Source organism: Drosophila kikkawai, chromosome 3R (genome assembly GCF_030179895.1).
Source record: "Drosophila kikkawai strain 14028-0561.14 chromosome 3R, DkikHiC1v2, whole genome shotgun sequence".
In the NCBI taxonomy this organism is placed as follows: Eukaryota; Metazoa; Arthropoda; class Insecta; order Diptera; family Drosophilidae; genus Drosophila; species Drosophila kikkawai.
In genome coordinates, this window is record NC_091731.1 from 36,939,791 (window position 1) to 36,958,321 (window position 18,531).

The 18,531-nt window shown below is 43.5% G+C and overlaps 6 protein-coding genes and 1 long non-coding RNA gene across 12 annotated transcripts; 4 read left to right on the forward strand and 3 right to left on the reverse strand.

The window, feature by feature from the left end:
- Positions 1-162: 162 nt before the first annotated feature.
- Positions 163-4,455, forward strand: LOC108075736 (probable peptidoglycan muropeptide transporter SLC46). 2 transcript variants are annotated; one of them, XM_017168283.3, is made up of 7 exons: positions 163-723; positions 2,460-2,573; positions 2,635-2,883; positions 2,951-3,579; positions 3,642-3,759; positions 3,994-4,150; positions 4,220-4,455. In XM_017168283.3, exons 1-7 carry the CDS (start codon positions 309-311, stop codon positions 4,380-4,382), a joined length of 1,845 nt encoding a protein of 614 aa, XP_017023772.1. In that variant the 5' UTR covers positions 163-308; the 3' UTR covers positions 4,383-4,455. The 2 variants fall into 2 exon arrangements, with proteins under 2 accessions (XP_017023772.1, XP_070142447.1); XM_070286346.1 differs by lacking the exon at positions 163-723 and adding an exon at positions 1,567-1,705.
- Positions 1,008-1,960, reverse strand: LOC138928756 (uncharacterized). Of its 2 annotated transcripts, none has more exons than XR_011445098.1 (3): positions 1,749-1,960; positions 1,422-1,660; positions 1,008-1,275 (listed from the first exon to the last, which is right to left on the reverse strand). It is a non-coding gene; the product is annotated as an uncharacterized lncRNA (long non-coding RNA). The 2 variants fall into 2 exon arrangements; XR_011445097.1 differs by having other exon boundaries at positions 1,422-1,687.
- Positions 4,456-5,000: 545 nt separating the features above from the next.
- On the forward strand, positions 5,001-5,809 carry Crz (Corazonin). Its single transcript, XM_017168244.3, has 2 exons — positions 5,001-5,338; positions 5,407-5,809. Exons 1-2 carry the CDS (start codon positions 5,115-5,117, stop codon positions 5,678-5,680), a joined length of 498 nt encoding a protein of 165 aa, XP_017023733.1. The 5' UTR covers positions 5,001-5,114; the 3' UTR covers positions 5,681-5,809.
- Positions 5,810-5,944: 135 nt separating this feature from the next.
- Positions 5,945-7,382, forward strand: LOC108075754 (chymotrypsin-like protease CTRL-1). Its single transcript, XM_017168309.2, has 2 exons — positions 5,945-6,195; positions 6,253-7,382. Exons 1-2 carry the CDS (start codon positions 5,986-5,988, stop codon positions 7,273-7,275), a joined length of 1,233 nt encoding a protein of 410 aa, XP_017023798.1. The 5' UTR covers positions 5,945-5,985; the 3' UTR covers positions 7,276-7,382.
- On the reverse strand, positions 7,313-9,673 carry dgt6 (dim gamma-tubulin 6). Its single transcript, XM_017168308.2, has 5 exons — positions 9,612-9,673; positions 8,684-9,562; positions 8,192-8,626; positions 7,625-8,127; positions 7,313-7,566 (listed from the first exon to the last, which is right to left on the reverse strand). Exons 2-5 carry the CDS (start codon positions 9,543-9,545, stop codon positions 7,420-7,422), a joined length of 1,947 nt encoding a protein of 648 aa, XP_017023797.1. The 5' UTR covers positions 9,546-9,562; positions 9,612-9,673; the 3' UTR covers positions 7,313-7,419.
- A 257-nt stretch (positions 9,674-9,930) lies between these two features.
- On the forward strand, positions 9,931-17,772 carry Vha100-1 (V-type ATPase subunit a family protein Vha100-1). 4 transcript variants are annotated; one of them, XM_017168288.2, is made up of 12 exons: positions 9,931-10,014; positions 10,470-10,602; positions 10,764-10,940; positions 11,037-11,165; positions 12,966-13,066; positions 14,155-14,196; positions 14,635-14,761; positions 14,821-15,976; positions 16,037-16,254; positions 16,831-17,041; positions 17,110-17,281; positions 17,343-17,772. In XM_017168288.2, the coding sequence occupies exons 2-12, from the start codon at positions 10,486-10,488 to the stop codon at positions 17,446-17,448; spliced, it is 2,556 nt and encodes an 851-aa protein (XP_017023777.1). In that variant the 5' UTR covers positions 9,931-10,014; positions 10,470-10,485; the 3' UTR covers positions 17,449-17,772. The 4 variants fall into 4 exon arrangements, with proteins under 4 accessions (XP_017023777.1, XP_017023776.1, XP_017023779.1 ...); XM_017168287.2 differs by lacking the exons at positions 12,966-13,066; positions 14,155-14,196 and adding an exon at positions 12,394-12,554; XM_017168290.2 differs by lacking the exons at positions 12,966-13,066; positions 14,155-14,196 and adding an exon at positions 12,463-12,554.
- Positions 17,671-18,429, reverse strand: Alg13 (Alg13 UDP-N-acetylglucosaminyltransferase subunit). Its single transcript, XM_017168291.3, has one exon. It carries the CDS (start codon positions 18,345-18,347, stop codon positions 17,832-17,834), a length of 516 nt encoding a protein of 171 aa, XP_017023780.1. The 5' UTR covers positions 18,348-18,429; the 3' UTR covers positions 17,671-17,831.
- Between the last annotated feature and the right edge of the window lie 102 nt (positions 18,430-18,531).

Here is an 18,531-nt window from a genome sequence, read left to right on the forward strand (position 1 = left end):
AAATTCTCCATATATCTATATCATTGTTCTGCCGCCTCTAATCGAAGCTGACAAAAAAAAAAAAAAAAATAGGGGGCCGAACGAGACGAAGAAATGATGGGACAAGTTTGTTGTGCGTATCAAGCCGATTCGGCGGATTATGTGGACTTGGCCCGCCTTACCAAGTTTAGTTTGAGCTTAGAACTTGGCGCGACGTGTTGATCGAATCGCTTAGAAATGTGCTAGAGCTTATAACCACATATCCGTGAATCGAATATATAAAAGCAAACAGAAATCCCCAGCCAGCGGTTATTAAATAATAACATAAAATGGCCAAGCCAAGGTCGTCGCCGGATGCAGCCGCAGCCGGAGCCGATGCAGAGCCCAAACTTAACTATTTCCAAAAGCTATGGCGCTACCGGCACTACCTGGTCATCGAGCCCTTCTTCTTCTTCTACTTCATGGCCTCCATTTTCAATGCGGTGGCCATGCAGAATTTTCCCCTGGAGAAGGCCTGCCGGGTGAACTTTGGCTACAACAAGTTGGTATGCGACACAATGCTGGACAAATCCGAGCTGGGCATCGAGTGCGATGACTTTGACTTTGCCAATACCACGCTGGGAGCCACTCCCGACCTGGCTGGCCTGGTGGTGGCATCGCCCGGCTTCAACTATACCGTCTGCAAGGCGGAACTCGAGGCACAGATCCTCGCCTCCGATGTCTCCGGAAAACGAGCTCCGATGGGTAAAGAGAAAGAGATTCGCCAATATATCATCTGCTCATAACACGAGTCGTTCATTAAATATACGCGTTTGGTGTTTGGCATTAGCATTGCTTAAAAAAATTCAGGTTTGTGCTTAAATTAAACTCGAATTCCCATCTTAACTCCTCTGCATATTAACAGACTCTCGCCTACCCCTTTTTGGGATGCACAGAGAAAAATGAAAGATTGTAGAAGCTTTTAGAAAGTAGATATTTAGTTTAAATAGTACACACATTTTTTAATAGATTTTTAGAGCATTAAATGAGTTATTTTATTCAACATAACTTTACTTTAAAAATACTATTTCATATGATTTTTTAAATATTTTTAAGATAATTGTCTCTCTCTTAAAATATCTAGATTTTTTACAACTTGCTTTGTTTTCTTCCGAGTGTGCATTTCTTGACCAGAAGGAATCCATGTCTTTTGATGGATGTCGTCGGAAATTAGCGGTTATCCGAACATCTAATTACCTTCTTTAATTGATTCGCTCGTGTGTTTGAGTTCTCTTTCGCCATCAGCGTCTGATGGTGCTAAAAAAAAGAAGAAAACAAATTCCCCCATTATATCGTTTGGTGATTAATTTAGAGCCGCGTCGTTGAGAGAGGCCTTAGCCTAGTAGTAGCTGCTGGATCGTAATCGTAATCGCAATAGCTCAAAGTTCGAAACCTGTTCTTACATTGATTTGTCTCGAGTGACTTTCGTGGGTTCACTGCCATTGTCATAGTCATTGCCATTGCCATGGATAATATTATTATTTTAGATTCCCAATCCAGCGAAATCTCCAACCGAATATGTCATTTGCATAACGCTAAACGGAATTCCGGTTCTCAAAGCCACACTCTAAGCATCTTCTATTCTTGTTCGATAGCTTAGTTAATTATAGCTTAGATAATTATAATTACTTTTCAATTGCATCTGAAAATAATTGAAACATCGTGTCATCTATAAAGATTGCAACTGGTATTATTCTATTACTGCACTTTTTCACTAAAATATTACCTACCGTAAAATCTTTGACGATAACAAGTTCCAATTGAAGAACAAGTTCTATGCATATTTAATGAATTTACCTTAAAGAAATTTTTCGAAACTTGCTAAGCTTGTTTAATTATAAACAAAAACAATAGGATTTTTGAATAAGACACGGACAGCTTCATAAACATTTCATAAAAATATATAATTCCTTTTATTAAAGTCTCAGGGAAGTTTAACTTTATGTGCGTGACGCTTCTGGGTATTTATTAACTTTATAATATGTGTTAAATGGGTTCTAGTATTTAAACCTTGACCTATTACTATATATATCCCATTTTTCATGCTTTAATATTCTTTAGTTAATTACAAGTGAGAATTAATATACAAATTCTCAGCTGAGCTTGCTTTTACTTCTAACCAGCTTAATTCTTAGAAACGAGTTTGTATTTTTGTCAAACATTTTTGGCACCTCTAAACACGTCTATATTCCGCTATAAAATGTGCTAAACTTTGTATAAATATGGGAGATATAGTACTAAATTTATGTATAACTTGGAAATCTTATCAAAAAAACCTAAAGATTCGAAAATATTTCACTAAAGAGTTTTAAGTTTGCACTTGTTCACCTCAAAATGCATACCTAAATTCGCTTTAAAAGTCGCTCGTCGTGTTTATATTACACATCCAAAGATAAGTAAATTTATAATTTTTTATTCATACTATTATTTTTTCTCCACAGCTGCCATCTTTCCCCTGATTGTCCTGCTTTTCGCTGGAGGTTGGGCTGATAGGTACAACAAACGAAAGCCTTGCATGATTATGCCCATTGTGGGAGAGGCCTTGGGTTTCACTTGTAAGTTTTCCTAATACCTTTAATTTAATTAATTAAAAATTAAAGGAAATTCCCTCTTTAGGTCAGATTATTTCCTCTATATTCTTTGATTCTCTGCCCATGGAGTTTGGCGCCTATTGCGAGGCCATAGTGCCGGCCCTCTTTGGTGGATTGACTTTCTGTTTGATGGCCATTTACAGTTATATCACCATTGCCACCCCCGAAGAGGATCGCGTTTTTCGATTTGGAATCTTTGCCATGTTCGTCACAGGAGTTCCCTTTATAGGTCAACCAATAAGTGGATTATTATTCACCACCCTGGGCTATACATGTGAGTTGAATTGAGCTTAAAAGTAGTTTTAAAACTTCTTTTATAACATTTTTTTTATATTTTCCAGGGTCCTTTGCCACAGCCATTCTTTTCCAAATCATTGCCATACTCTACATTATCTTCTTTATAAAAGAGGTAAAGACCACACCCCAGACCACCGCCACGACCACAAATGGAACCCAAGCGAATGAGCCTCCGCCGCTACCCACCACCTTGCCGCCAAAGCAGGGCGCCGAGAATATGGCCTACGAGACCACCAACATTGACGAGCTGCAGGGCAACAAGAACGTCAACTTCCAGCTAACACCGCACATGGTGGAGCCCAAGGTAGAGGCTGTGCCTCCGAGAAAGTCCCTGCTCAAGGAACTCTTTGATCCCACTCTCGTGATTGACTGCATCAAGTTCCCGCTGGTCAAGCGACCCAACAACGGGCGGATGTTGCTCATACTGCTGCTGTGTGCCTACTTCCTGACCGTGGGTCCCGTTTCTGGCGAGAACGACTACTGGTATCGGTTCACCCTCAAGAAGCTTTCGTGGAACGGCAACGATTTCAGCATCTACCTGACCCTGTCCAGTGGAGCAGCCTTAGTGGGCACCTTTATCGGTACCGCCATTCTGAGCAAGCTGCTCAAGGTCTCTGACTCCATGATAGGCATGCTCTCCGCTTTGTCCATCGTCTGCTCCCGCGTCCTGTTTGTAAGTGACTTTAAAATCTTGCGAAATTTTAGGTCATTGATTGAATTTCTTTATTTCCCCAGGCCTTTGCCAGCAGCACTGCCTCTTTTTACGTGGCCGGAGTGGTGGACATGTTTGTCAGTTTGCGTGTGATTGCCATTAAGACTGTCGGTTCCAGCATCGTGGCTGGTGATGAGCTGAGTAAGTTTGATAATCTTTTATTAAAATGAAGAGGAAATAAACTAATTTAAATTTAAAATTAATAAATAAACTAAAAGCACAAATAAATGTTGCTGAAAGATGAACGGATAAGCATTAATGAACAAAGCTTAAATGAACCCTTTAGAAGAAAGCAAAAATGAACTCGGAAGAATACAATTACAATTACAATACACATCCTTTTTTCATTTTAAAATGAACTTTCTTTTATTTCAGGCAAAATGTACTCAATTTTTGGAATTAGTGAACCAATTGCCCAATTCATTTTCCCACCCATCTTCAGTGAGATTTATAAAAGTACAGTAGACACATTTCCAGGTGCTATTTGGCTCTTTGGCGAAGTCTTTTATATTCCGAATGTCCTGGTCTTTGTGTAAGTTTCCTAAATCAAATATTAAACCAGAAAAGTTTTCTAAATTACAAATTTTTCTTAAAATTATAGAGTTTGCTACTTCCTCCTGAAACGACGAAAGGCAACGGATGCAAAGAATGTTGTGGAGCTAGAGCAGAATGCAGCTAATGGAGCTAATGGAGCTAATGGTGCTAATGGTTCCAATGGTGCTAATCGCACAAATGTGCCCGATAGTGAAATAACTAGTCTATAAAGTAATTTATGCCAATGTCGTGTTGCTTTTGTATATTTAATAATATTAAAAAAAAACTTGTATATTTTTTGTATTTATTGATATTTTTATTTCTTATCCTGCGACATTGAAAGCCAAAACAAGCACGAGCATGCCTTGAAGGTGGTCCTGCGATTGGAGGACTTCCATTTTCGCGGCATCTAAATAAAATAAATGTTTATTTTTGGAAACACAATAAATCCGCTCGTAAATCAAATTACCCTTAGGTGAGCTTTGAACGGACACTTTCCTGCCCATGGCACTGGTCGCAAATTACTTTTTTCGGCCACTTTTAGTTTAAGCCTTTCACTTTTCCATCCCAACCCCCACTGCAGCCCTCCACACCAACTTTTCCTGTGAAAAGCAGGGCAAAAACGGGTAGTTTTCCAATCAGCAAATGCATTCAGTATGAGCAGCCAGCTGGCGCAGAGTGGGCGTGGCCATATGTGTGGAGGCGTCTGAAACAATTGGGTGCTAATAATCCCGGTTAATCTGCGTAAGTGTGTGTTTCTGGGAGCATCGAAGCAAGAATTACCCGGCAAGGAAGACACCATCACAGCCATGGCCCAGCATCGATATAAAAGCCCAGCCGCCGAGGCTCCTAGGCTCAGACGTAGCTGTGCCTCGAACGCGTACCCATCTCTAGCCATCGCGTCGAAAGTGTCGAGTCCTCCAGAGTTCCTGTGTGCCGGGACTTTCCTTCTCCTCCGCGTCATGATGCGTCTCCTGTTACTGCCACTGTTCCTCTTCACCCTGTCCATGGCCTGCATGGGCCAGACCTTTCAGTATTCACGGGGCTGGACCAATGGCAAGAGGGCTTTGAATCCGGCCGCATCACCGCTGCTGGGCAACGGTGGCCACTTTCACCGGAGCAACGAGCTGGGCTACACGGATCTGTACGATCTGCAGGATTGGAGCAGTGAACGGCGATTGGAGCGGTGAGTTTGGGGATATTTATTAATATTGATTAGGAATTTAATAGAGGATAATAATATTATTTTTCAAGCTGCCTGTCACAACTCCAACGCTCTTTGATCGGTCGCAACTGTGCCCCCGCTACAGACTTAAATCGAGTTGGGGATGCCGACTCTGGGGACAACTCCCATCTCCTACCCAGGCTCAATGGCAACCTGAACAGTGAAAATGTTCTGTACTCCAACATCAATTCAAACTCCAATCGACATCGCCAGTCCAACGAGCTGCTCGAGGAGCTGAGTGCCGCCGCCAGTGGCGGAGGAGGAGGCTCCTCCTCCGAGCCCAATGTTTTTGGAAAGCATTAGCTCGGATCTCTTAGTGTCTATTAGAAAAAGTATTGTTAAACTAGCAAAAAGTGCTACAAAAATGTAAAAAAAAGAAACCAAGCCATGTTGTTTTATATCTTTAAATTAAATGAGAATTTTTATTGAAAACATGAAGAGTATTTTAGCTTTATTAGATCACTTCCTATATATTGCACTACCATTCACTCTCTGAGCATAATCGGAACAGGTAATCAGTACTCTGATCTGGTTAAGAGTAAGCCCAGCCATAGCTACTACGCTCAGTTCTCGTTGAGCCTCCGCCATCATCGGATCTAGATTCTAGAATGGGAATGACGATCGATTGGCTGACCTTGCTGGCTCTCTATCTCAGTGCATCAACAAACTGGGCGCTGGAAATACCCCAACACAATTGCTCGCACTTCACCTATCGACAGCTGCCAAGTGGCCAGTGGATCGGAGTCTTCCAGGCGCCCAAAAGCGGAATCCTTGAATTTGACTGGAAGGTCACATTCATTATACCCGGGGCCCCAGAGGTAAGCAAGGATTAAAAGCAATTAAATAATGAAATTAAATGAAATGCGATCATTTAGGGTAGGATGAGATTTCTCCAGCACTTTCCCAATGAAGAAGAAAACCTGGCTAATATACGGAACGGAGGCAGGGCCCAAGTATTCGCAACTTTGCAGGAATCCGACAACAAATTACCCGCGCTTCAAATAGTCACGCTGAATGACGAGTTGCTTTGTAGGAACATAGGAACATTTCCAAATTACTCTTCCAAAAACGTAGGCATAGATTTTGCATTGTTGTCTTGGGTCGTCCAGCAACCCCAGGTCCGGTCGGACTTCGAAGAGTGCGGACAGGAGGGCTTTGCGGCGACTCAGCATGGAGGTAACCTCGTCACAAGGGGCCAATACCCTTGGTTGGCGGCCCTTCTCGAGGGCACCTCCTCAATTAACTACATATGTGTGGTTTCCGTCATCTCCAAACGGACCGTGATCACGGCAGCCCACTGCATCTATGACAAGCCCGCCAGCCAGCTGTGGGTCTATCTGGGCCGGCACGACCGCAACCAGAAAACAGAGGATGGGGCCAAGTTGGTCAGCGTGTCCAATGTTCTAACTCCACCACAGTACAGCGGCAATCCCCTTCCAGACTCAGATGTGGGTTTACTGGTGCTGAAACATCCGATTTGGTACACAAGGTACATTCGGCCCCTGTGCCTGTGGAGCTCTGAGTTACCTGTGCCCCCGAGAGAAGGTGACACCGGATCGGTGGCTGGATGGGGATACGATGAGTCTGGCTTAAAGACACGCTATCCCAAGGCAGTGAGTGTGCGTCTGGTGCCCAGGGATCAGTGCGTCACGAAGATGAAAAAGGCCCAGGACTTTATAACGGAACGGACGGTCTGTGCTGGTAACTCGGAGTCGCAGGGTCCCTGCTTTGGTGACTCTGGAGGAGCGCTGATCGTCCTGCGAAATAACCGCTGGGTCATGCGAGGAATCGTTTCCCTATCGCAAAGTCGGGGAGAAAACTGCGACCTAAGCAATTATGTCATCTACTGCGACGTTTCACAGCATCTCGATTGGATCGAGCAGAATATTGTGAGATAATGATATCAAAATCAATATCGACTCACGATAAGTATAATTAGTTTATAGATTCAGTTTAATTTCATTTTAAAAATTCTAAATATCAAGCAATAAAAATACACATTAAATACTGGCTTACTGCTCGCTCCCTCCAGATGCCTTGGGCTACATTTCGATGTCTCGGAGCACACTATCGCTGATATTTTGCAGGTCATCCTCTTCGTCGCCTTGATCAAAATCGAATTTGTGGGAAATATTTAGGAAATTCATGTTATTCTCCGAATTCAAATCGGCTTCAAGGGACTGTGAATCCTGCAGGGAAATTGAATTATAAATTGAGTTTGTTTTGAGGGAATCCAGCTCTACTCACATTCATGGTTATGTCGTTGAGAAGTATGCGAGGAGACGTTCGTGGAATTCCCTCAGCTGGCGGACCCGTCACCAAGGCATCCAGCCTTCCCGATGGCGAAGTGCTATGATTATGGGTGTTCCTTGAGGCATTCAAAACCTTCATCACCGCTGCGTTCATTGCCACCAAGGAACTGTTCGTTTCGGATTTTCGGGGAAGGCGTTCAATGCGTGTGCACTCACTGGCGTCTGTCCCCGGAGAAACTGTCTCTGGTGAGAAGACCTCTCTGGCTGAGGCCTCCTCATTGAAGCCAAACGAGGCCTGCAACTCCTTCCACTTGCTCCCCAAGGCGGAAAGGTTAGGCTGCGGCCCTGCTCTGGGCTTGGCAGCATTCTTTTGGATGGTGCGCAGCATCTGCAGGGGATCATTGATCTTGGATCGGTTCATGGTGCCATTGAGATCGTTTCCAGCCAGGGACTGATCGGGATCCTTTGGTTTCCGGGCTGAGCGTGGAGGAGCAGGAGCTGGACAAGGAAATTACTTGGTCTTAGTATCCTACAGCCAAGAAGGCAAACATGTGCTTCTCACCCAACAAGCTGCCGTTGAATGTGGCCTCGTACTGCTTGGCATTGAAGTCGCCCTGAAGAGCCAGGCGCACAGGAGCAGTGCGTCCACTGCCGCCGGCCAAATCGATCCGGATGGGTGGCGTTGATATAAACTTTAAGCCAATGCCTTGGTGGCGTGCATCTAAGCGGGGAGTATCTGGCGGATGGTTCCCTTGAGCTGATTCGGTCTTTTGCTTCAATACTCCGAGCCGCGTAATCAGATCCTTCTGCACATGGCTGAGCTGGCCCTCGATCTGGGAGACCTCCTCGCGCAGCTCCTGAAGATCTTTAGAGACGAATGCATTCGACTCGTTGCAGTGATCGTGGGCATCCAGTTGTTCGGCCATTGATGCGCTGACCCTGTTGAGTGCGTCTATAAGGGCCTCCACCTTAGAGCCGCCCGCTTGATGGAAGAAGTCTGGCGGGGAATAGGCATTTGTAATTATTTTACTTGAAATTGTCATGGTCATATCACCTCCTCCTCCATAGGCTTCCCCGTCGAGTAATCCTCGCGTGCCGCGTAGAGTCTGGTCCACCTGCTCCTGGCTCTGGTTGTGCTCTGCCTGCTTGGATTGAAAATGCTCAATGTCTTCCTTCACGCCACAGAGAGCCTCTAGCTCTGCCGCTGCCAACTTGGCGGGTTGGCTCACTATCTGCTCAAGGCGACGCCAATTGGTGGCCTCGCAGTCTTCCAGGAAGCCTTCATCTAGGAGTTGCGCCTCGGGCACACCTACCTCCGCCGATATGTCGGCAGTGAAGCGACGGATCTTCTGGATATTGTGCCGCAACAGGGCCATGTTCTCTTCCAAATCCGTGAGGTAAGCCGAGGCATACTCCTTCATCAGCGAGTTCTGGCGAGCCATCACCTTGGCACTCTTGGGCGGCATAGAGGTCGCGTCCTGAGCGAGCGCCTTTTCGCGCAGCTTGATCTGTTCCTGGATCACAAAGCTGACCAGCTCGAGTAGGAAGTTGATGAAACGCATGCCGCCAGGCATTACCACCAGGTAAGACTGGATGTTGGGCCAGCACTGCAGCTGGTGCTTCTCTTTCAGATGCTTCAGGTACTCGACCGTGCTGGAGCGAAAGTTCGCCTCGGACTTCTTGTCCGTAATGGGCCAGAAGAAGCGGCGCTTGAACTCGGCGGGGTCCAGCAGCCGGAAGAGGTAGTGCATCACGTGGAAGAATGCCAACTGGTTGGGCTTAAGGAACATGTCCCACGCCAGCAGTTTGCGCAGATCGTCGGAAGCCGGGTGGATCAGGGCCAAGCCCTGGAGCTTTCTGAACAGCTTCTCGCTGTGCTCCTTCTCCTCCGCCTTCCAGGTGGCTGCGCGATCCATGGTATACCTTGATAGACCTAAATGGAAAGCAATTAGTTGATATTTCGCCTTTTTTTTATATTTTACCTTCGCAAAATGGCGGTTTATTTTGAAGTTATCCTCTTCTTTATTCATGATAGTGTGGCCAGATCAGGAAATACCTTCAAATTGAACATGTTCTCACTATAATTTTATTTTTAAAACAAATTAAATGAAATAATTGTTTTTATATATTAAAATTTTTATAAAATTTGTATTATTAAAACTATGTTTATTAATAAAATAACTCTAAAAAATAAAAAAATCGTAAAAAATTAATTTTAAAAATAGCTAAATCTAGCTAAAAAGCAAAGAGCTAGGATTGCCCTCTCTGCTGAACATCTCAATGATTTGTTTACTTGTTTGCTCTGGCCACACTAATTATTTTTCTTGGACGATTCGGTTGCTGCTGGAATCTGTGGACGAATTTATTTATACTCTTAAGGAATTGGTAATTAATTACTCATGCCTCAACGGAAGTGGACACTTTGACAATCCCAAAACGAACAAGATAGTGAAAAAGCCAGGTGTCTTAACCACGTTTCCATCGCCGCAAACCTTTGGCATCCGGGTCCAACGTAGCACTTTCTTTATTGAGAAAAATCAATATGTTCGTTGGGTATAGAAATCGAGTCTGCGACCGCATATACTATATAGATTACAGATATCGCGACATCGGGAAGGGGTGGACAAGTGGACGTCCGCCCCAGAAGCGATAATCAAATCGGAGTGAATATATACATATGTTTTCATGACAAAGCCGCGATTCTTTCCAGGAACGGGAGAACGAATGTGCAGATTGCGGCCGTGGTTTTTACGTGACCGTGAATCATAAATACATACAGAGAAAGTGCGCGGATGTATACATATATATATTATATGGCTATGGCTTCTTTGCATTCGCAGATACCAGGCTGCCAAGATGGGTTCCCTGTTCCGGAGCGAGGAGATGGCACTGTGCCAGCTCTTCCTGCAAAGTGAGGCGGCCTATGCCTGCGTCTCGGAGTTGGGCGAGCTGGGATTGGTCCAGTTCCGTGATGTGAGTATTAGTCATTGCATAAAATAAAGATTTTTATGGATGCTCCACAAAAAATAACTAATTCATGTCTCCTAACACAGCCTGGTTTATTAAATGCCAAAATTTATTGTTTGTGGGTGGAACTTCAATAATTAATAACGAATTGTGCTCTAATTTTCCAGCTTAATCCGGATGTGAACGCCTTCCAGCGAAAGTTCGTCAATGAGGTTCGCCGCTGCGATGAAATGGAGCGCAAGCTGCGCTACCTGGAGAAGGAGATCAAGAAGGATGGCATACCCATGCTTGACACTGGCGAGAGTCCCGAGGCTCCTCAGCCCCGAGAGATGATTGATTTGGAGGTGAGTGGGCTTTCTGACACTGAAACTGATATATTGTGTCTCTCTAAACCGCTGACTTAACTTGTTTGGCTTCTGTGCCCTTTTCTTTCCCTCCAGGCCACCTTTGAGAAGCTGGAGAACGAGCTGAGGGAGGTGAACCAGAATGCTGAGGCTTTGAAGCGCAATTTCCTGGAGCTGACCGAGCTTAAGCATATTCTCCGCAAGACCCAGGTCTTTTTCGATGAGGTAAGTGGTCGCAACTAAGTGGGCATTGGCAGCTAATTTATGCTGATCGGCGAAACCGATTTCGAATTAACATATGTGGCAGCCGGAGAGGCTTCGGCCACGCCAACCAATTAACCAACTGTTCTTAGCATATAACATAAGACACAACTGTGTGGCAGTCACGGCTTCCCTCCCTCCCAGAACCACACACACACTCTCCAAATAGTTTAATCTCCGTCCAAGTCCACTCTCTGCACGAAACTCCTCCTGCTCCTTTTCCGCTTCCCCACAAACACAATGTGCTTTTTTAACCCCTCTCCGTTTGAGTTTGTACAAATATTCCCTAGTTGTGCGTTTGATATCAGTTGTTGATGGTTATTGTTTCTGTTTTATTATTCTAGTATGGGTGTATTTTAAGAAATAATTAGAAAATTGGGGATTTTACATGTAAAATTATTGTCTAGAAAAATTTTAAAATTAATTAGGACTCTGGCAAGCGTTTTAGGCCAAACTAACGGGGGGTTTTCAACTAAAATCAGATCGAAAAAAATGTTTTACATCTAAAAAAGTTTAAATATTTTGTTAATTTACTTAAAAACTGCACCTTAATGTATTTTAATATTTTATATTGCTTGAAATTTGAACACAACACAATTAAAAAAAACAATAAATAATTAAAAAATAAAAATAATAATTTATAAACCCTTGTAAAATTTGAAAATATAACATTTTTAAATGATACATTTTCAAGTCAAATAAATTGCAATTTTAAAATGTTTGGCCTTAAAATATAAATTTTTTGAGAGGCAGGAACCAGAACTTAACTTATAAAACTAAAAAAAGCGGTGTTCTCTTTATCGTATGTTTTTTTTTTTTTTAATATTTTTGAGGTCCCATATTTTCCTTATATTTCCTTTCTATTTTCCCTCCTACACAAAACTTTTATAAATATACCTGGATGTTTGTATGTATATATATGTGCCAGAATTATTATTTAGTTATTATTGATTTATTTCCTGATATATTTGGTTATTTTATTATGCGTTTTCTTTACATTTTTGTTTTTCCATCAATAAATCAATCGATTCAATCAACCCAACCCCGACCCCTGACGTTACAACACCAAAAAAAAAAAACACACACTGCAAAATGCACAACACGAAAACACACAACAATCTACTGCCTCTGCCTCTGCCACCTGCCACCTGCTCCTTTTTTTGGTTTGGTGTGTGTATGTGTGTGGACCAAGTCGGTGCCCACGGTTTACAAGTCGAGTGGCGCAACGTACTCATCCAGCAAATATCGGCGATATCCGCAGATGGCCGACAACCAGAACGAGGACGAGCAGGCGCAGCTGCTGGGCGAGGAGGGTGTCCGAGCCAGCCAGCCGGGACAGAATTTGAAGCTTGGGTAAATATTCAAAAAGGACGCTGAGATATGACCACCGGACTTGGGGGGAAAACTAAATCTAAACTCAGGCCAAGACCAAGACGCGCTCTCGCTCTCCGCCCTCCTGCTCCTCCACTTTCACTCTTTTGCTGTTGTCGTCGCTGTTGTTGTGTTCCATGTCCTCCCCTTCCCATTCTCTCTGTGTCGATGATAGGCTATCGAAATTGATGTCAAACATAAAGCACACATAACTCCTGGTGTCGGTGTTTCCATATGCTATATTCTCTATCCTCTACCCCCCAAAATCCCCACTCCCTTAACCCCAAACAATCTTAATACGGAGGCGGTTTTACTAATTGCCAGTACTAACCCCTTGCCCGAGTCGAGCCGTATGAATGAACTTTTGCCCAAAATACCATTACCAATTTCTAGCAAGAAGGCGGCGTAAACCAAACTACCGAGTCGATGACCCGCGCCTTGATTACCGACGAGGCGCGCACTGCCGGTGCTTCCATGGGTCCCGTTCAGCTCGGGTATGTATCCAGCATCGAGCAGTTAGAAACCAAGATTGGGCCAGGCATAGCCTTAGACCTTTGTTCTAATATGCACTAAGAACTCGGTTTTTTGGGTGGACAAATATTTGTATTTCTTGTAAATTTTTTTCATTTTTAAGGTGATTTTTTTGTAAATAATGGTTTTTCTTTAGGAAATATGCTGAAGTTTATAAAATATTTAATGAAAACTCAAAGTAATATATTTGGCCATTGTGGAAAATTAGAAAAATTGTCTATTAACAAATTCTAAATTTGCTAAAAATATTATTTATTAGGAAAATTAAAAATTAATTTTGAATTATAACCTTTATCCTAAACTTTATCTCTCAATATTCTTTAAAAAATGAAGCTCAGTTAGAATTGAGAGAAAAAAAACGATATATCGATACTGTATTTATATCTAATGACAAACCCGATTTATAAATAGATAATTAAACATTGTGAAATCGATATAATCTACAATATATTCTACTTATTTTCACTTTTAAAGAAGTTATCAAAAATAAAGTTACAACGATCTTTTAGTATAATCAGTAAACAAGATCAATAAATAAATGATTCGATAATATCGATATTTTAACTTTAAATGCGATATCTTGCATTTCGATAAATCATACTATGGTAAAATGGGTTAAGATCATAATTTATGTTATAGATTCTTGTAATAATACTAAGTTATAGAGCTTTTCTTTTATAGTTAGTAAGAAGTAGTGTCCACCCAAGGGGAGCTCTTCTTGTATATATTTTTTACCTGTTTTTTAACTCTTAACCAAACGAAATGCCACACAAAATTATTGCTTTACTTGCCGCCAAACTAATCAAATGCTGCGCGCCGCGCCAAGACTAACTAAAAACCATGCCAACAACCACATGTTCCATTTAGACCAGCTTGAAGTCTCTTTTGGAGTTTCTCAAGCAATAATTTTCTGTGCCAAGCTGTTCCAAAAAAAAAACCCATAGCAAAAACTAAATTAAACGTCGTTCTCTTCTTATGCTCCTCTCTCTTCCCCCAAAAACAAAACAAAAACCAAAAAAAACGTGAAAAATTATGTTAAATGTGTGTTTAGTTACATGGAGAAATCGAACGAGCGTGAGGATTATCTGCCATGGTTGGTACCCTCTGACCCTACCAGACTATAGGCCAATCAATCAGTCGCATAGCAGCGCTCATCAATCGTATCCGTATCCGTAACCTCCGTAACTGTTTCCGTATCCGTTTATCGATCGATCTATCAGCTGTATATATATAGAGACATCTGCCATTAGCTTCGCTCGCCTTGCCTTGCCTCACGTCACCCAGCACCGCCCCGCATCTCGTCCAGAACTCAGTTGTCCACCTAACCACTCCCATTTATCCCAGGGATCCTCTCTCATACAACCCGTTTCCCTGTTTCCCCCGCTCTTGCCTCGCGCGTCCATTGGTAACTTGTGCTTGAGAGTTTAGTTTTCCTTGTTTGTTTCGTAAATAACAACCGGAATGACTCTGTTTTTTTTGTACTTTTTCACCTTTAAAGTTGCAGTTTTGACTAATCCTTCTTCCCCTTTAGCTTTGTGGCTGGCGTCATTCTGCGGGAGCGCCTGCCGGCCTTTGAGCGTATGCTTTGGCGCGCCTGTCGTGGCAATGTGTTTCTGCGCCAGGCCATGATCGAGACACCGCTGGAGGATCCTACCAATGTAAGCAATAATGTTTCTCAGTAAATTCTATGACATTTTTTTAAATCAAATTTTTATAGGGCGACCAGGTGCACAAGTCGGTGTTCATCATATTCTTCCAGGGCGACCAGCTGAAGACGCGCGTCAAGAAGATTTGCGAGGGCTTCCGCGCCACGCTTTATCCCTGTCCCGAGGCCCCGGCCGATCGTCGCGAAATGGCCATGGGTGTGATGACACGCATTGAGGATTTGAATACGGTGCTGGGCCAGACCCAGGATCATCGCCATCGCGTGCTTGTGGCCGCCGCCAAGAACCTTAAGAACTGGTTCGTCAAGGTGCGCAAGATCAAGGCCATCTATCATACGTTGAATCTCTTCAACTTGGATGTGACACAAAAGTGTCTGATTGCCGAATGCTGGGTGCCATTGCTGGACATTGAGACCATTCAGCTGGCCCTGCGGCGGGGTACCGAGAGATCGGGTTCGTCGGTGCCGCCGATTCTCAATCGAATGCAAACGTTTGAGAATCCACCGACCTACAATCGAACCAATAAGTTCACCAAGGCCTTTCAGGCCCTAATCGATGCGTATGGCGTGGCCAGTTATCGGGAGATGAACCCGGCTCCCTACACCATCATCACCTTCCCCTTCCTGTTCGCCGTGATGTTTGGTGACCTGGGTCACGGCGCCATAATGGCGCTCTTTGGCCTGTGGATGATACGGAAGGAGAAGGGTCTGGCTGCCCAGAAAACGGACAATGAGATTTGGAACATCTTCTTTGGCGGACGTTACATCATCTTCCTCATGGGTGTCTTCTCGATGTACACGGGTCTCATCTACAACGACATCTTCTCCAAGTCGCTGAATGTTTTCGGTTCCCACTGGCACATGTCGTACAATAAGTCAACGGTGATGGAGAACAAGTTCCTCCAGTTGAATCCCAAAGTTGACTACGAAGGCTCTCCCTATCCCTTCGGCATGGATCCCATTTGGCAGGTGGCCAACGCCAATAAGATTATCTTCCACAATGCCTACAAGATGAAGATCTCCATCATATTGGGTGTCATCCACATGATCTTTGGTGTGATTATGAGCTGGCACAATCACACCTACTTCCGGAACAGGATTTCCATGCTCTATGAGTTCATACCGCAGTTGGTCTTCCTGCTGCTCCTCTTCTTCTACATGGTACTGCTGATGTTCATCAAGTGGATCAAGTTTGCGGCCACCAATGCGAGTGAGTAATCCTTGAAAGTTGAAGAATATATCGGAGGATATATCTTGTTATCTTTTACAGAACCCTACTCCGAGGCCTGTGCCCCCTCCATTCTGATTACATTCATCGACATGGTGCTGTTCAATAAGCCCAAGCCGCCGCCTCAGGACTGTGAGGTGTACATGTTCTGGGGCCAGCACTTTATTCAGGTCTTGTTTGTTTTGGTGGCCGTTGGCTGTATTCCCGTGATGCTGCTGGCCAAGCCGTTGCTCATTATGCAAGCACGCAAGCAGGCGAATGTAAGTAGTAATTCCAGAGTTTACTGTAGTTCATCACAATCCTCGCAAAAACCTCACAACAAATCAACATCAACGTACATCCCTCTGCTCTCCGCATTATTCTTATTATTACTAACCGCTTCTCGTTTCATTTATGCTCCCCGATTAACAACAAAATTAACAAAATCCCAAAACCAAAATCCACACCAACAAACTAAAAAAACAAACACCAATTCACAAATCCAAAGGAAGAGGTTAGTCGTGTCGTTTGTTGTCCATGTCACAGTGAAGCTTCCCTTTACTTCAAACCCTTGGAATTTTCAATTTTGAAGATTATTTATAAAGAAGTTATGTCAAATATAAATACAGAATTAATAGATCGTTATTTTCTGCCTATGAAAATATTTGAAATTTTAATTTAAATATCAATCAAGTATCGTTTTTTCTGCCCTCCGTAAATTGTAGAGATTAGTTTTCAATGAAATTTTCCATCTGCTGTTTGAAGTTCAAGGAAGTTTGACTGTAGTTCGATAAAAAGAGTTTCCCCAAGAAAAAAAAACACTACTTAAAAACGCTAAATAATGATTTATTTTTCAGGTTCAGCCCATTGCCGGCGCCACGTCTGATGCGGAGACTGGCGGTGTGTCCAATGGCGGCTCTCATGGCGGTGGCGGTGGCCACGAGGAGGAGGAAGAGCTTTCGGAGATCTTCATTCACCAGAGCATCCACACCATCGAGTATGTGCTGGGATCGGTCTCCCACACCGCATCGTATCTACGATTGTGGGCGCTCTCGCTGGCGCATGCCCGTAAGTTTCAAGGATTACTTTAATTCTCGAAAGTTTACAAGTTTAAAAGAAAATTCGTATCAATACAGAGCTGGCCGAGGTGTTGTGGACAATGGTCTTGTCCATTGGCCTGAAGCAAGAGGGCTGGGTGGGCGGCATCGTCTTGACCTGCGTGTTTGCCTTTTGGGCCATTCTAACCGTTGGCATTTTGGTGCTAATGGAGGGTTTGTCGGCCTTCTTGCACACGCTGCGTCTGCACTGGTAAGTTCTGTAGATTCTTTAGCTTGAGAGATTCGCTGATTCCCTCTTCTATTTCCTTCAGGGTGGAGTTCCAGAGCAAGTTCTACAAGGGCCAGGGCTATGCCTTTCAGCCCTTCTCGTTCGATGCCATCATTGAGAACGGAGCTGCCGGCGCCGATGCGGAGTAAGCGCCACAGGGAATGCAAAGCCCAAAGTTGGGTGAAAAACAACCAAAGCATCTTCAGAGTCTCATTATGCACATGAAATTAACAACTTATCCAAATAAGCAGAATATATATCGAGTGTGGAATTTAATAACCAAGTAACCAGTAACGCTTTCGCCGTGAATTTATCTATCTCATTTTAGCCCCCAGCAAGCATTGAGCCTTGCCAATAATAATTAATTAATGTTCTTCGTAGACGTGTTTGCCGTGTTTATTAAATGTACTCTATATAAACCTATAAATAAATAGCTAAAGCTAACCCCACTGGGGGTTGGCACCAAAAACAAAGATTTTGGTTACTTTTTGGGAATGTTTTCAAGTTTGTTTAGATGAAAATAAGCGATTTTTTAACCAGTCATGAGATCATTTAAAGCTTGAACGAATTTTTGCATATTCTCGGGCTGCGTTTCGTAGGGTCTCAGGGCTTGAAAGTCCGACGTGGCCAGCTTGGCGTCCACATCCGTGACCCCGCAGTAGTAGATATAGTTCTCGGCGGCCAGTTGCCGGGCCAGCTCCAGTTGATGATTGTCCATTAGCTTGTCGTTGATCACAATCAGTCCATATTTCCGGTTGTTCAGTATGTCCATGCAAGTGCCAGCCCCGGCATGGCCAATAATGAGGTCAGCAGCCCTTATATCCTCCAGATTCGGCCGGAATTTATATTGTTCGACCTGGATACCATACTTTTTGCTTATCAGTTGAGTTTCTTCGGCCGACAAGGGCTCCGAATTGCCATGCTGCACGATGAGCTTACGGCATTTTCTGGCCTGCAGAGCTCTCAGGGCAGGTTCCGATTTAACGACGCCTATAAGGTCATCGAATTTGGTGGTGCCCACGGTAATATAAACCGTATTTAACTGCATTATTTGTAACAAATTTAAATGAAACACAAAATTGCAGTCAGCTGTTTGAAAGCCCTTCTTCTTTCTAGAGGTGGAGAACTGTCGATGGCACTATCGACACTATCGATTCTCCACCTCTACTTCTTTCAGTTAATTTAGTATGACCATGTCGGCTTTGGATTTGAAATCCGCCTGGAATATATAG